This window comes from Aspergillus chevalieri, chromosome 8 (assembly GCF_016861735.1).
Source record: "Aspergillus chevalieri M1 DNA, chromosome 8, nearly complete sequence".
In the NCBI taxonomy this organism is placed as follows: domain Eukaryota; kingdom Fungi; phylum Ascomycota; class Eurotiomycetes; order Eurotiales; family Aspergillaceae; genus Aspergillus; species Aspergillus chevalieri.
This window is the reverse complement of record NC_057369.1, coordinates 2,107,923-2,121,078: the sequence shown is the minus strand read 5'-3', so window position 1 is coordinate 2,121,078 and position 13,156 is coordinate 2,107,923. Positions and strand designations below refer to the sequence as shown.

Sequence of the window (13,156 nt, the reverse complement as noted above, 5' to 3'; positions counted from 1 at the left end):
GATATCACAATGAAAGACATGCATGTAAACAGTGCAATAGCCATATTATCTCTGCTGATCCTCAAATATGTAGATGCACAGACATAATAAGAGCTTTCTGATGGTTATACAGCCGCAATTCAGAATAATCATTGATGAATACAGCATTCCACAGCCTAGGCTCAGAGAACTCTATCAAGTTGTTAGTGGAATAAATAATGGATACTGAATTGAACACTGAAAACACACCTTTGGTTGGCAAAGAAGTCGCACAGTCGATTATGATCCAATCCTTGATCATATTCTCTTTTAGCCAGGGATGATATTTTCCACCCTCCTTGAATCGAGAGATATGTTCATCAACTCTATTGTGATCTCTCAATAATTCAATCGCCCATTTCTTTTCTGGGATATAGAAATCCACTCGACCGTCCTTAGTTCTTGACCATTCACTGGATATTGGTACGCCTAGCCCAGCTAGGTGGACAAATCCCCTGTGGAATTCATCCTGATATTGGGCTTCCACAGGTCTGGGTTGTGATGCAGTTGATATCTTTTTGCCCTCAGCTGAATGCCTCAGGATCGTGATGGAGAATTCACCCAGAACTTCTTTGCATAATTTCGGTAGTGAGTCAAATCTGGCAGGAAGGGGCATTGACATTTTGCCAATCCAATATTCAACATATCTAAGATGGTCAGATCAGAATAACAATAGGGGCATGTGAGGAGAATTACTTTTCATGTAAGCGCGATGGCAGAACTGCAACATCACCACCATCCAGAGCTACTCTGTGAATCCAACCTTTCTGGTAACAGAACTTGATGCTTGCATCATTGATATCAAATGGAATACTTCCTTCTGTAATTTTGCTCAATATGACTGAGATTCCATTTGTAGCTCTTGATATATCTGGAAAAGAGCGATTAACTGGCTTGCTTCTTAGTTTGTCAAAAACTGTGGCAGTGTCCTCCAGGAACCAGATGACATGATCTTCTGTCAAGGTACTGATACATCCACGCTTGATGTCATGGCGATAGGCCTGAAACTGTTAGCTTCTTTGCTTAAATATGGCCTCTCAAAATGCCCCAATATGAGGTTCAACTAATTCAACTAACAAAAAATTGAAGAGATAATTCAGCACATACCTCGTAAATTACATCAACTATCGATGTCACCGCTCCTGGATGGCCATTTGTTACTGCAAATATATACTCCAGGGCACCCTCATCAAAATTGAATGTCTCTTCATAATGAAATGTAAGCAATCGTGAAATGACATCCCTGAACTCTTCTTTGTCATAAAATAGACCAATAGGTGGTGAGTCTTGCTGGTTTTGTGGCGTCAATGAGATGCGTTGTTCGTCAGAAAACTTGACTGGAGTGAAGAATGTTGGATCTGGGCCTGCTGCTGGACTGCCGTAAGAGCAGAAAAGACATAGTCGAAATTTGTAAACATTAGGGGTTAGTCTCTCCTTGAAGATTGTGTTCCAGAGCGTATCATCACTGTAGGTCGCCTGTGCCTCATCCACAATAATAACAGTGTTTGATGTCAAAACCCAAGAGAGATCATGTTCGGATTGTGATGAAGTCACAGTGAAACTAGTGGTGGAGACACCTTCTAGTTCCTTATTCTTTTTTTTGACAAGCTCAATAAGACTGCCCCAGGGATCCTCAGAATCAAGTTCTTCCCATTTCTTGATCAAGAAAGCCTTTCTTCCCTCTTTGCGATAGTAGTCTCTCAAGAGTTCAGAGAGACGTGTTTTCCCACTGGCTGGAGTTCCACGCACATGGACTATGTTCACTTCATCCAAAATGGCCGCAAGTTTTGACACTGTACGCTCTCGAGGGCATATCAATCGATTTTCTGTTCTGGGATGTGTCCAAGATATATTCACTGCAACGTGTAATTGTCAACTATAAGCATGAAAAGATCATTAAGAATGGATATTCTCACCACTTTGTGATTCAGAGCGCTTCCGTTTCCGTGTAGTGATATCTCCGCTCACAACAACAATATCCACATCTGGATCCTCGCTTTTGGGGAAGAGTGATGTAATCATTCGGCGTGGATGTAGGAATTCACCATCATCAATCCTGAACTCCTCTTCATCATTGAGTTGCACCACAGGGCTGTAGAGAGAGAGTCGGCTGTAGTGGGGTGTAGTTCTCTTGATGTCTTCCTTGATTTCTTCCCATATTTTCTTCATGAGTGTCTCAATATCGTCTTGGTCTGCAATACACTCAATAGAGAATGGCCGCCTAAGGTTGCCAGGGACAGCGCACCATAATTTGCGAGTACGTGGTCGAGACATTGTCAAAGATTGGATTGGGTTGAGCACCCAGCTGGTGATGGCGGCAGCCATTGAAAGATAAGAACTAGAAGTGCACCTGCCTGATGAGAACAAGAGTTGCACCTGCCTAATAAAGGCGAGAAATGCACCTGCCTGACAAACAATACTGTAAGAGGGGTTGCCAACGGCCTTGTTACACACATATGCAGGCGATATGAGTCAATTTTCCATCCAGGACTATTCCAAGTCAGGTCAGGAAAGAAATTTGCAAGAAATAGGATGTAGAGATGAGCGATGATCATTAGAAGTGGATGGTACGGAAGACCTACGGAATATACTACCACCGCCGCCGCCGTTGCCGCGAAGGAATGTGAGCATGTGATATTAGTGTGCTGATTGGTTGATTGGTTGATTATGTCATACGTCATTCCAGCGGCGGGCACATGTATGTATGGACTCCACATGTAACTATAGATCGGAGCTCAAGAGTGGAATTGGGGAGTTGATTATTCTGGACTAATGAGGTCTATATGGAGAGGACTAGTTTAAACAAAGGAGATATATTGTCTCTTTAACGTATGCGCACATACACAGCTGTTTGGGTGCTTACTAGCTAAATGTGTGTACTCTCTCTCTCTGTGTGTGTGTGCCTATTTTACGTCGAGGGTCAGGTCTTTCCACGCCTCCATGCTCCTTGGAAGCCTCGGAAGCGGGGAATCCCTGGTCCCAGAGCGGGACATACGACGGGCAGATTGGAACTGCCTGTCAGCTAGCTAAGCTACCATCTATCATCTATATACAGGTAGCCTCCCGCGCGGGGGGCTGCTCGGGTTTTCACAACTGTTAAACAGCAACTGAACATCTGGGGGCTCACATTTTCCCGACATGGTGGACAATTGGTCCCAGGTGATGGACGACGATTTCAAGAGGGAACTCTTGTACAAGTCGCAATGGGAGACGAACTCCCGCGCGCTGTCCCTCGAATGGTCGCGTATTTGCCCGATGACTCGGCAAGGGCCCACAGTGAGCAAGAACAGCCCAGTAAATCGTATATACAGTGAACGGAGAAATCATCAGAAAGAATTAGATAGTGTGACGGCTCAACGCTATACAAACAGCGCCAACATGTCAAACGAGGCCATACAAGCAATCTGAGCAAACAAGGGCTTAAGCCTCATCGCACAGGTGTTTATAAAGACCGCCCATCGCCTAGATAGATTCCCTTTTCTTCTTCTTCCCCGGATTCGATATTCTCCTCGATGGCTACAATAGTCTAGGTAGGAATTCAGTTCGTTACTATCTACTATGCAGAGCCCGTGAGCGGGCGGGAAAAAGATTCCGTTGCGAACTGTAGATCGAGATCAGTAACCTGTCCTCTCCACAGTATGTTTACATATCAACTCTAGAGATTTCTCAAGTCCTCTACTATCAATTACTTTGAAATTGCGTACAAATTAAATCTTACTGGCAGCTCAAATCAAAAGACCCTTAAACTCGGCAATCCGAAAGCCGCTCAGCTCAACGCCAGGGGCAAATGCAACCAGGATTGGACAAAGAACGAACGCCGGCCCCATTTCAAAGAGCTGTCACAAGCATATCCATTATGTGACAACTTGATTGGTGTATCCAAAGTTAATGCTGGCAGATTCCTTTAATATGGAGGCAGTGAATTCATGTTTTCTTTTAAGTGATAATTGGGAGTGGATGTGATGGACTTGCCTATATATAAGAGGTCTCTCTTGTCTCCCTTGCTTTTTCTTACAACCTCTCTCCTCTTTACACCCTCACTATCAACACCTCCTGCATTTCAATTCATACTCAATTCCTTCAACCATTTAGCAAGGCCACAAAATGCACCTCAAATCCCTCCTCATCGCCTTCACCGCGACTCTCACCACCGTTACCGCCAGCGCCATCCCCGACTCCGTGCGTACCTTGGCGGCCCTCGAAAAGCAGGACAATGGCAGCTGCGGCCAGATTTGTAATGGGCCCGATAGTTGCTTGGTCGAGTGTACCGTCTGTGATATCAACACGTCTACTTGTGTCAGTGAGTATTCATCCCCTTGCGTCGAGGCGATGGATTGAAGCTAATGGTGAGTAGAGGAGTAGATGACGGTGCTTGATACGTGGAATACGACGTGATATGTCTATTGGAAGGGTTATCTGGTTGAGTATTGGTCAGTTGTGATATACCGATCATTATTCTGATGTACTAACCAGAGCAGGTGCTTTTTGATATGAACAATTGAACTGAAGTTGGAAAATACACGGAAACGTATTAGGGAAATGATTACAAATTTATTCGATCTTTAGGCCACCCGACACTCTGCATTCCATACTTCTGTCCCATATACCGAGCATCAACTGTACCCCGTACCTGACATGCTAAGTAAGAACGCATTCCAGATCTCGCATTGTAATACACCGTGGCATGTACTTCTATGCGTAGGACCTGCATAATCATCCGGTGCCTGACATGAGGTTACTTAAGTAATAATCCGGCATTCAAATAGTACTTAACGTCTGCGTCTCACGTGGCTAATCCGTTCTGTATTACAACTGCCATTGACATCATCCAGACTGTGATGGTCGGCGATCTAAACGCCGACCTGTTCACGCCATACCCCATACAATAGATGCCATCAGGGTCCTCATTCCAATCTTAGGTACTATAAAACCGGTCAAGCTCCAGATCTACATCTATCTCCATACTCCGTGTAGCTCTACAAGATTTTCCACGTCAAATAGTATCATTCTCGATATCAAAATGCCACAGTATAAGATCCCATCGGCGATGCACAATTCCGACTCTCCACATTACCCCGCCAGCATCATCGCACAGCTCACTTATAAATGACTGACCCGGTCACTTCCGCCACTACTCCTCTGTGTACATCTCAATTCAACTCTGAACAAACAATACCGATAAAATGCCTCTAAAAGGATCCTGCATGTGTGGTTTTATCGGCTATGCTGCTGAGTGTATGTTACCCCGCACATAAAGCGATGCTATAGATGCTGATACAATGCTAGCGGAACCTCTTGTTACGGCTCTCTGTCACTGCATTGATTGCCAGAAGGTAAGACATGCTTTTCTCCTGACTCTCATCCGTATATGAATAACTAATAGCAGAGCAATAGTGGACCGGCGGCCCCTGCACCTCCAACGTCGTCGTACCACGCGACTCTTTTAGTATCACAAAGGGTATTACCTATTCCACGGTGTGATTTCAAACAAAGGCTTTAAGTCACTCATTCAATCTATATAGGGACCCCCAAACACTGCGACGTAACCGGAAAGTCCGGCAAAAACAACCGCCACTTTTTCTGTCCTGAGTGCGGATCCAGTCTCTACACCGAGGTCGAGATTATGGCCGACAAGACCATCATCAAGGCTGGGACGTTGGACAATGGGGAGACTGGCCTTCGGGGCCATGTTGACGTTGAGTTCTATGTTAAGGATCGGGTGGGTTTTGTGCCTGCTATTGAGGGGGCCAAGCAGGAGACAACTATGTGATTTCGTTATGCTACGCTGATCAATGAATGCAATACGTCCATTTTGATGGTTAGTCTATGTGTTCACGCCATATCTCAGAAATAGATGCCATCAAGGTCCCCATTCTATAGTAAGCTAGCTACTATAAGACCAGCATCTCTTTCGAGTTTCTATCCTCTTAAAACTCTCAAAGATTGATCTTTCAAACCATCAAGAAAGTACGAGACGGCGATGGAACAATCAACCCCTCTCCCCCCCTTCGCGGGGCGTTCGTATTACCCCCACCATCATGCAACTGCAAGATACACGACTATAAATGATAGATGACCTGGTCATTTCCCTTTCGCACTACACTTTTTGCCGGTTTTACTCAACCCGAAAATTCAGTACGACAATGACTCTGTCTGGATCTTGCATGTGTGGCGGTATTGCCTATGCTGCTGAGTGTATGTCTCGACATGGGTTATGCGTTGTTCGACTGAACTAACCAATACCAGCGGAGCCACTCATCACGGCTCTCTGCCACTGCATTGATTGCCAGAAGGTATTCCATCAAATAGCATACTCTGTATACTCTGGATACGAGCGTCACTCTAACGCCATCAGTGGACCGGCAGTGCCTTTACCTCCAACCTTATGGTCCCCCGCAGCTCTTTCAGAGTAACTAAGGGTGAGAAACACCTTACTAAAATAAACCCCGCCAGGAATCCATCTCACCAATCAAGCTAGGTTCGCCCAAACATTGCGACACAACCGGAGACTCGGGCAAAAACAACCGCCACTTCTTTTGTCCTGACTGCGGCTCAAGTCTTTACAGTCAGCCTGACATCATGCCTGACATCACTACTATTAAGGCGGGAACGCTGGATAATGGGGAGAATGGACTTCGGGGGCGTGTTGATGTCGAGGTTTATGTTAAGGATCGGGTGGGATTTGTGTCGGGTGTTGAGGGGGCGAGGCAGGAGGACACTATATGATGCTATACTACTCATGATGTTCGATATGATCATGTCAAGTCAGACACGGTCAAACATGTGTCAACATGTCTTTCCGTGCAGCATTCCATACGGCATGTGGGTCTACCCACAGTGGACCGAACCGCGAAAAAAAATCTGAACCACCGTCTGAACCGTTTCCAATTTCAATATCCACAACCACAGCAAAAAGAGCAAAAAAGGAAAGCCGAACGCGGGGGTCGAACCCGCAACCTTGAGATTAAGAGTCTCACGCTCTACCGATTGAGCTAGCCCGGCTAGTTCTTGTTTGGGCAGTTGCTTCATATGTTTGACCTGCGACAACAGTTCGCTGCCTTTGACGCTCGACATTAAGGTTAACGCCGGGTCGAGAGCCTTGTCGCTGAGCGAGGTGCGTGGAAGGACGTGCTTGAAGTGTTTCATGATGCGCCAGGCTGTACTGGATTCTTCGTCCCGCGCGTAAGAGTTTCGAATTCGATAGCGGTCGAGACAAGAGGCCAGTGCTGTCAGAATATATACCCGGATGCCACGTTATACTCAACATCGACGAGCGCTGTTCTAGAACAAAATATCAACATGCCCATGGTCTAGACCAGGACAATAAACCATCACATGCGCCAGTAGAGCTGTAAACAAACCGACAACAGTCTGGACCAAGTCGACCAAGCCACATTGTACAGAAGACCGTCTAGATCAGAATCCATAAGCCATAATCCAGGATTCCGAGATGACTGCATCGGCCCCTGCATGTAACCGTAGACTGTGGCTTCAACGGCAAATAAAGTCACGACCCTGGCGACCCAACACGAGCTGTGGCTGAGCCCAGCGCTATGAGAGTGACTAGTCTGCCTGGGTGGGCGAGGCTGAAACGGGTTCATGACCGGCGGTTATTCATGGCGGTAGTCACTTGCTCCAGAGTCGCTCTTGGTAAATATAGAAGCTTGAACGCATTTTTAGAACGCGCTTGGGGCCGAATGTGTTGGTGATGGATGGATTTGGATTGGCTCGTTGTAGGCGATACGAGTGTATGGACTTGAGTCCAGGGACGGGAGCTTGTTGTTGCTGCCTGCAAGAGTAATCTCATTGTGCAGTAGACCGGGATCAAGTACTCTGGACTGAATGGTGATGAAATCAGTAAGATAGTAGTAAGATAGCAAGAACAGTTGTACTGTTGTAGAGGATAGGTGTCTACTGTAGATAGGTGTCTGCGGAGGGGGTGGCAGTACACTCCAGCCACAGTTGAATGCTTCACGATCACCAGCACCACCACAACTACAAGTGACCCAACGTCACCGCGCGCGATGACTCGAACTCCCCGACTCCCAGACCAGTAAGTGATTCGCGATGAGCCGCAGTGACTAACCCAGGCATACACCGGCAACAATGATTCAGGTCCAATCCTGAGAGAGTCATCCGCCGGCTACCCGCAGGATCGAGGATCGCAACCAGTCCCAATCGAGATGCCGCTGGAAGATGGAACTAATCAGATGCAGGAAAATGGCTTTGTCAACCAAAACACTGCCTGAAAATCCGGGAGTGAATCACTGCGATTTTCTGACTGCCGTAGGCATCAGTGGAAATGCGCCGTTTCGCCCGTGGAAACAGTAGTATTCTATAGAAAGCAGTGTCAAATGCGCCTTGGGAATCATCTGCCTCCTGGTGTTTGAAATACTATAAATTCACCGTTCCCTCTCTTCTTTTTACACTATTCACTTCTCTTACTTTCACATCTACTACATCTACCGCGTTGACTCCCAGTCCAATCAATCAATCTGCATTCATACATCTCAACTCCGTCGCATCCAACCGCAACCATGCCGGCTCCTGTCCAAATGCTCGAGCCCGTCGTGCGCCGCCTCGAGCACGACGAGGATTACGTGGTGAACGCCTTCGAGCGCCATGCCGCCCACTGCCCTCGCTGCGAAGATCCCATCAAGACCTTTGATGAGGACAATACCCTCTGCGATCGTGGAAACCAATATGCCATCGACGTCGACAAGTACATCTACGCCATCAACGACATGGCACACTCCGTCGTCGACCGCGAACTAAACCAGGCCACTCTGGTCCAAATCCCCATGAACTGCGAATCCACCCGCCGACTCCTCCTAGCAGTGCAATACGGTCTTCCACTCCGTCGCAAGGAGGTCCGATTCGAGGATGACAGGCAGAAGGAGAAGGACAACCAGAACCACAACCAACACCAGCGCCAACGGAGCGAGTCGCCGGCTCGTCCCGTCATCAGCTACGACCGTACATACCCCATTGCCCCTCGACGGCCGGCGTCGCAATCGCAGACCCTCAGCACCGAGGTCATCGAGCGGTCGCCGCAGCGCAACATGAAGCACCGGGTCATCGTCTACCCCTCTTCTTCCTCATCAGTCCGTTCCTCGTCGTCGACCAGGGGCTCGCTGTATGAGGAAGACCTTGTCGACCGTGTGGACCGCAGGAGACCATCTCCTCGTCGCAACTGGCCAATCGACTACCACCTTTGATTTTTCATTTGTTTCACCATTTCGCCTTGATACTCCTGTCGTGTTACACATACCGAACAATCCCAGTCTGCCATGAGGGAATAAGCACCCGGTTTCCGTGCAGTACCACATGCCCGGTGTATATCCAGGATTCCATGAGCTCCGATTAGGACATTCCAGTCCGGACCACAGGATTGAACCGCATTACCGGCTTATTCCCAGGACAGACGGGACCATGCTCTCATTTGTGACGATTTTCTTTTGTTTCGTGATACCCATACCCAACGCCACTAAAACAGAAAAGAAAAGAAAAAAAAGTCCCCGCAGGACGACTACTGCATGTCCTACGGCGGGTCATCCCGAGTCTATTTCGCTGCGTGCATGTTTGCAATTAGTGATTCGTGTCTCACGACTGTACAGTTATTTCATGTATTTTAGATGGTTAGATTAATGATACGATACCCATGCCTTACCGTTGCTATGCACATCCTAGATGTATTTGTAGAATACCCATACAGAACACAATGGATGACCCATCACATGAAATCCAGTTCTTGCTCATCTCACCCCACCATCCACCCACACACCAATAACAACATCCTAACTTGCACAATCTGCATCTCCTCCTCCCGCTCACCGCAAACTGCACTCTAACTGGCCGGATATGTTATCGACATGCAAGTGCCAGTTCCTAGTGTTTTCGGAATGGTGGATTTGTACAAGTACAGACTAGTCCTGCAGAATTTGTTGTTTCTCCGCATACATGTCGGAGTGTTATTTGCTGGTGTCGGATTATCATAATCAGAAGGACGGGGAGGGTTCCGATGTGTTTTGAAAGTGGGACTAGTCATAATGGGAAAGTACTAATTGTCTGGATATCGGTAGATGTTATTTCCTGGCGTCATAGCCCTTGCACTGTGCAAGTTATTCTTTATGTTAGAAGTACTCACTTGCTACTCAAGCCTATAGTGTACTTGAGATGGGTCAGGTTTGATAGCAACGAGTAGTGGCTAATGTCTCGTCAGGGCCAGGCACGTAGTCCAGGCATAAAGTTCGAAGTACTGAAAAGTTCGGTATCAATGAACTATTTATCAAAGCTCAAAGATACTTATCATGATGATATCCTGAAAAGATAGACCATAGCCAGAATAGGCCCGTCGCCTGAACAGTCAGACATTCACTACAAACCCACCTCCCAAGGAAACACCACATCAACAATCACTCACACAATCCCAAAATGACCACCATAATCTCCTACCTCACACTTCACCATCGACTTCAACATCCTCGGTCTATTCTCCACCCACCAAAACCGCAAACTAACAATGCCCAACGCAAACAGCATCCTGAACGACCTCGCGATCCGCCTGCACCGCCTCACCAGACACACAAACATCGAAGCAGACCTCGACAAGCGCTTCTCAGATCCACATCCTCAGTTCGACCCTAAGATCCATGTTCTTCCGAACTGGGACGAACTTAGTATGGATACTGTGGATGTGGAGTTGGAGTTTGTGAGGGAGAAGTGGAATGGACGGTTGGGGCAGTGGAATTGGGAGAGGGTTAAGGATTGGAGTGTGGATGTTGGGAAGGCGTTGGAGGGTGCTGGGTAGGGTTCACAGTTAAGGTTAAAACAGGATGAGACATGCTAACAGTGGTAGTGACGATGAATCTATGGAGACGCGGAGTATCAGCGAGAGGGACACCCAGAGGACTGATAGCACGACTGAGCACAGCACTGATGAAGCAAACGAACGGTCTTTTCCAAAAGTTGACACCGCGAACAAGCACGAACGGTCAGAATCCGATGGCGATGTGCCTGTCAAACGTCGTCGTAGCGAACCCCGAGCTGCTATTGGGCATTGACTGAGCGTACCAGTATCGGTGAGACGTGGTTTTACTTATTCTCACGCATTTCTCTTTCTAACCTATTGACAGTCGAGTGAAGACGCGAGATGATTTAGAAGGCGCATTCCTAACCCTTTTCGACCAAGTCTATACCATCTTTCACATGCGACGCTCCGGAATAACAATGAAGATTTACGATACTCCTCTATACCAAACTTCTAATCGCGCTAGAACCGAAACCCTTGCTCAACCCTAACGAAGCCAACCAGATACACCACAAAGTACAACCACCGAACATGAATCACATCGCGATCGTGGAAATAACAAATCCTTATGGCTGAAGATCATCACCATCCATTGTCTGCCGATCCTGCACGAACCCAAATCACTTGCATCGGAAGTCTTGGTCGCCTGACTATCCTAACCTTGTTTTCTACACACGCCCATATCATATCCGCCGCAAGCACGTACTACGGCGATGCTACTTCCACGATTTGCAACTTCGTTCAAAGTCAAATTTGATTAATATCCGATATGCATTTGCAGTACCCCTCTTTGGACAATTGGAGCGCACGGCCGTACTTTTACCATGTTCTGGAGATAGAGTTGACAACGGCGAGCATTGACCATTCGATCGAAGTAGGAAATCGTTCAACCTCCGCTTGGATCGAATCGAAGCATCCATGCTATCAGTTGAGAAACATTCCTGTAAACATGAAAGGAGGAATGGAATGTGATCTCCGCCATCTGAGTATTCAAAAACGCAGTGGGCCCTTTCCCACCACAGATGGAATTAAATAACGGAATAACTACGGAATATTCAAAGTTGCAACGCGAATTCTCTCGTTGCATATTTGTCGGACCAAGCCCGGCACGCCATCGTTTAGAAGCGAAGGAATCGGGTCTTGCGGAGTTCTGCATCTCTACCGAATCTAGACCATCACTTACTATCTATGCTATCTGATGAGAGGTCTAGATTTAGTGGCCATATGTCGAAATTTAATTCTCTGCTCGCCTGCGCTCCTGTCAAAAAAATAGTTGTAGATTTAGCTGTTGCGGTTCGTTATTATACAGCTCCATTCGTTGGCCGAAACTTCATTGTAACGTAGCGACCATCTTACTATTCCAGCGACAATGGGATACCTTGCTCACTGTACACTTGGCCGAGTATCTGGATCATAGAAGATGAACAGAAGTACTCCGTAACTGCATTATACTTGCAGTAGCCGTAGAACGTTAAGTGTGAGACCCGAGTGCAAGCGTTTGACAAGCGCACATGGACATACCCCATCGGCTAATCTACCAGTAAACACAACTGGCCATCATCCATCTTTCAAATTCCAAAACCGATAGAAGAGAAAAATCCCGATACTTAGACGATAATGCGGAGCATCGGAGTGAAAACACCGCTAAGCCCCATTCGCCAACCATATCACGTGCACCTTTCCGAACTTATCGCAACGGCCAAAATCTCGCCAACTCCGACGGCCCCTCGACTCGAAACCAGCGAATTCCGGATCTCTCCCTACTGTCCTTATTGGAATTGACAAAATGTCGAAGAAAGGTGTGTCCGCGTTTCAGTCCCCCAGCTTATTGTTGTGTCTTTTACCTACCGGATTCACGGAGATCGAGAACCTACACCCACTCCGAATTCGAAAGTCGAAATGAACGCTAACCAGACTCTGTCCAACAGCAAAGTCACGTACCATCCCTGTTCGGCTCATCTCGATGGCCATGACCGGTTTCTACCGCACGATGATCAGACCTCGTACCCACCGGCCGCTCAGTATGCTCAAATACGACCCTGTCGTCAAGAAGAAGGTGCTCTTCCTGGAGGCGACCAAGGGTGGACGGGCCAGATAAAACCGCGGACTACGATTACGATTCCCTTTACTCCTGTTTTTGCGATTTGCGACTTATACGATGGAATGGCGCTGCTTGGAGGAGAAAAGTGTTACTGTTGAATACCCTGTGCGGAGTGGCGCCGGAAGACGGTCATGTACATTAGACGGAATACAGCGATGGCTATACTGGGAAGTGGAAATTCTTTCGGTTCTGCTAGTTGTATTCTGGGTTTGCATTCTGGCGTTTTG

At 47.2% G+C, this 13,156-nt stretch overlaps 7 protein-coding genes and 1 non-coding gene across 8 annotated transcripts; 6 read left to right on the top strand and 2 right to left on the bottom strand.

The window, feature by feature from the left end:
* Nucleotides 1-61: 61 nt before the first annotated feature.
* Nucleotides 62-2,343, bottom strand: ACHE_80731S (ATP-binding protein; the record flags this gene model as incomplete). Its single annotated transcript, XM_043284134.1, has 5 exons — nt 62-171; nt 229-665; nt 715-1,019; nt 1,126-1,874; nt 1,935-2,343. 5 exons carry the CDS (start codon nt 2,341-2,343, stop codon nt 62-64), a joined length of 2,010 nt encoding a protein of 669 aa, XP_043141344.1.
* A 1,779-nt stretch (nt 2,344-4,122) lies between these two features.
* On the top strand, nt 4,123-4,380 carry ACHE_80730A (uncharacterized protein; the record flags this gene model as incomplete). The annotated part of the gene is made up of 2 exons (XM_043284133.1): nt 4,123-4,318; nt 4,373-4,380. The coding sequence occupies 2 exons, from the start codon at nt 4,123-4,125 to the stop codon at nt 4,378-4,380; spliced, it is 204 nt and encodes a 67-aa protein (XP_043141343.1).
* An 821-nt stretch (nt 4,381-5,201) lies between these two features.
* Nucleotides 5,202-5,788, top strand: ACHE_80729A (GFA family protein; the record flags this gene model as incomplete). Its single annotated transcript, XM_043284132.1, has 4 exons — nt 5,202-5,253; nt 5,305-5,351; nt 5,413-5,476; nt 5,541-5,788. 4 exons carry the CDS (start codon nt 5,202-5,204, stop codon nt 5,786-5,788), a joined length of 411 nt encoding a protein of 136 aa, XP_043141342.1.
* Nucleotides 5,789-6,201: 413 nt separating this feature from the next.
* Nucleotides 6,202-6,744, top strand: ACHE_80728A (GFA family protein; the record flags this gene model as incomplete). The annotated part of the gene is made up of 4 exons (XM_043284131.1): nt 6,202-6,213; nt 6,265-6,311; nt 6,385-6,437; nt 6,497-6,744. 4 exons carry the CDS (start codon nt 6,202-6,204, stop codon nt 6,742-6,744), a joined length of 360 nt encoding a protein of 119 aa, XP_043141341.1.
* A 203-nt stretch (nt 6,745-6,947) lies between these two features.
* Nucleotides 6,948-7,020, bottom strand: ACHE_t80015S. The gene has a single exon. It is a non-coding gene; the product is annotated as a tRNA-Lys (tRNA).
* A 1,535-nt stretch (nt 7,021-8,555) lies between these two features.
* ACHE_80727A (uncharacterized protein) lies at nt 8,556-9,236 on the top strand (the record flags this gene model as incomplete). The annotated part of the gene is made up of 1 exon (XM_043284129.1): nt 8,556-9,236. One exon carries the CDS (start codon nt 8,556-8,558, stop codon nt 9,234-9,236), a length of 681 nt encoding a protein of 226 aa, XP_043141340.1.
* Nucleotides 9,237-10,540: 1,304 nt separating this feature from the next.
* ACHE_80726A (uncharacterized protein) lies at nt 10,541-11,081 on the top strand (the record flags this gene model as incomplete). Its single annotated transcript, XM_043284128.1, has 2 exons — nt 10,541-10,824; nt 10,877-11,081. The coding sequence occupies 2 exons, from the start codon at nt 10,541-10,543 to the stop codon at nt 11,079-11,081; spliced, it is 489 nt and encodes a 162-aa protein (XP_043141339.1).
* A 1,533-nt stretch (nt 11,082-12,614) lies between these two features.
* ACHE_80725A (mitochondrial 54S ribosomal protein bL33m) lies at nt 12,615-12,926 on the top strand (the record flags this gene model as incomplete). Its single annotated transcript, XM_043284127.1, has 2 exons — nt 12,615-12,627; nt 12,757-12,926. The coding sequence occupies 2 exons, from the start codon at nt 12,615-12,617 to the stop codon at nt 12,924-12,926; spliced, it is 183 nt and encodes a 60-aa protein (XP_043141338.1).
* Between the last annotated feature and the right edge of the window lie 230 nt (nt 12,927-13,156).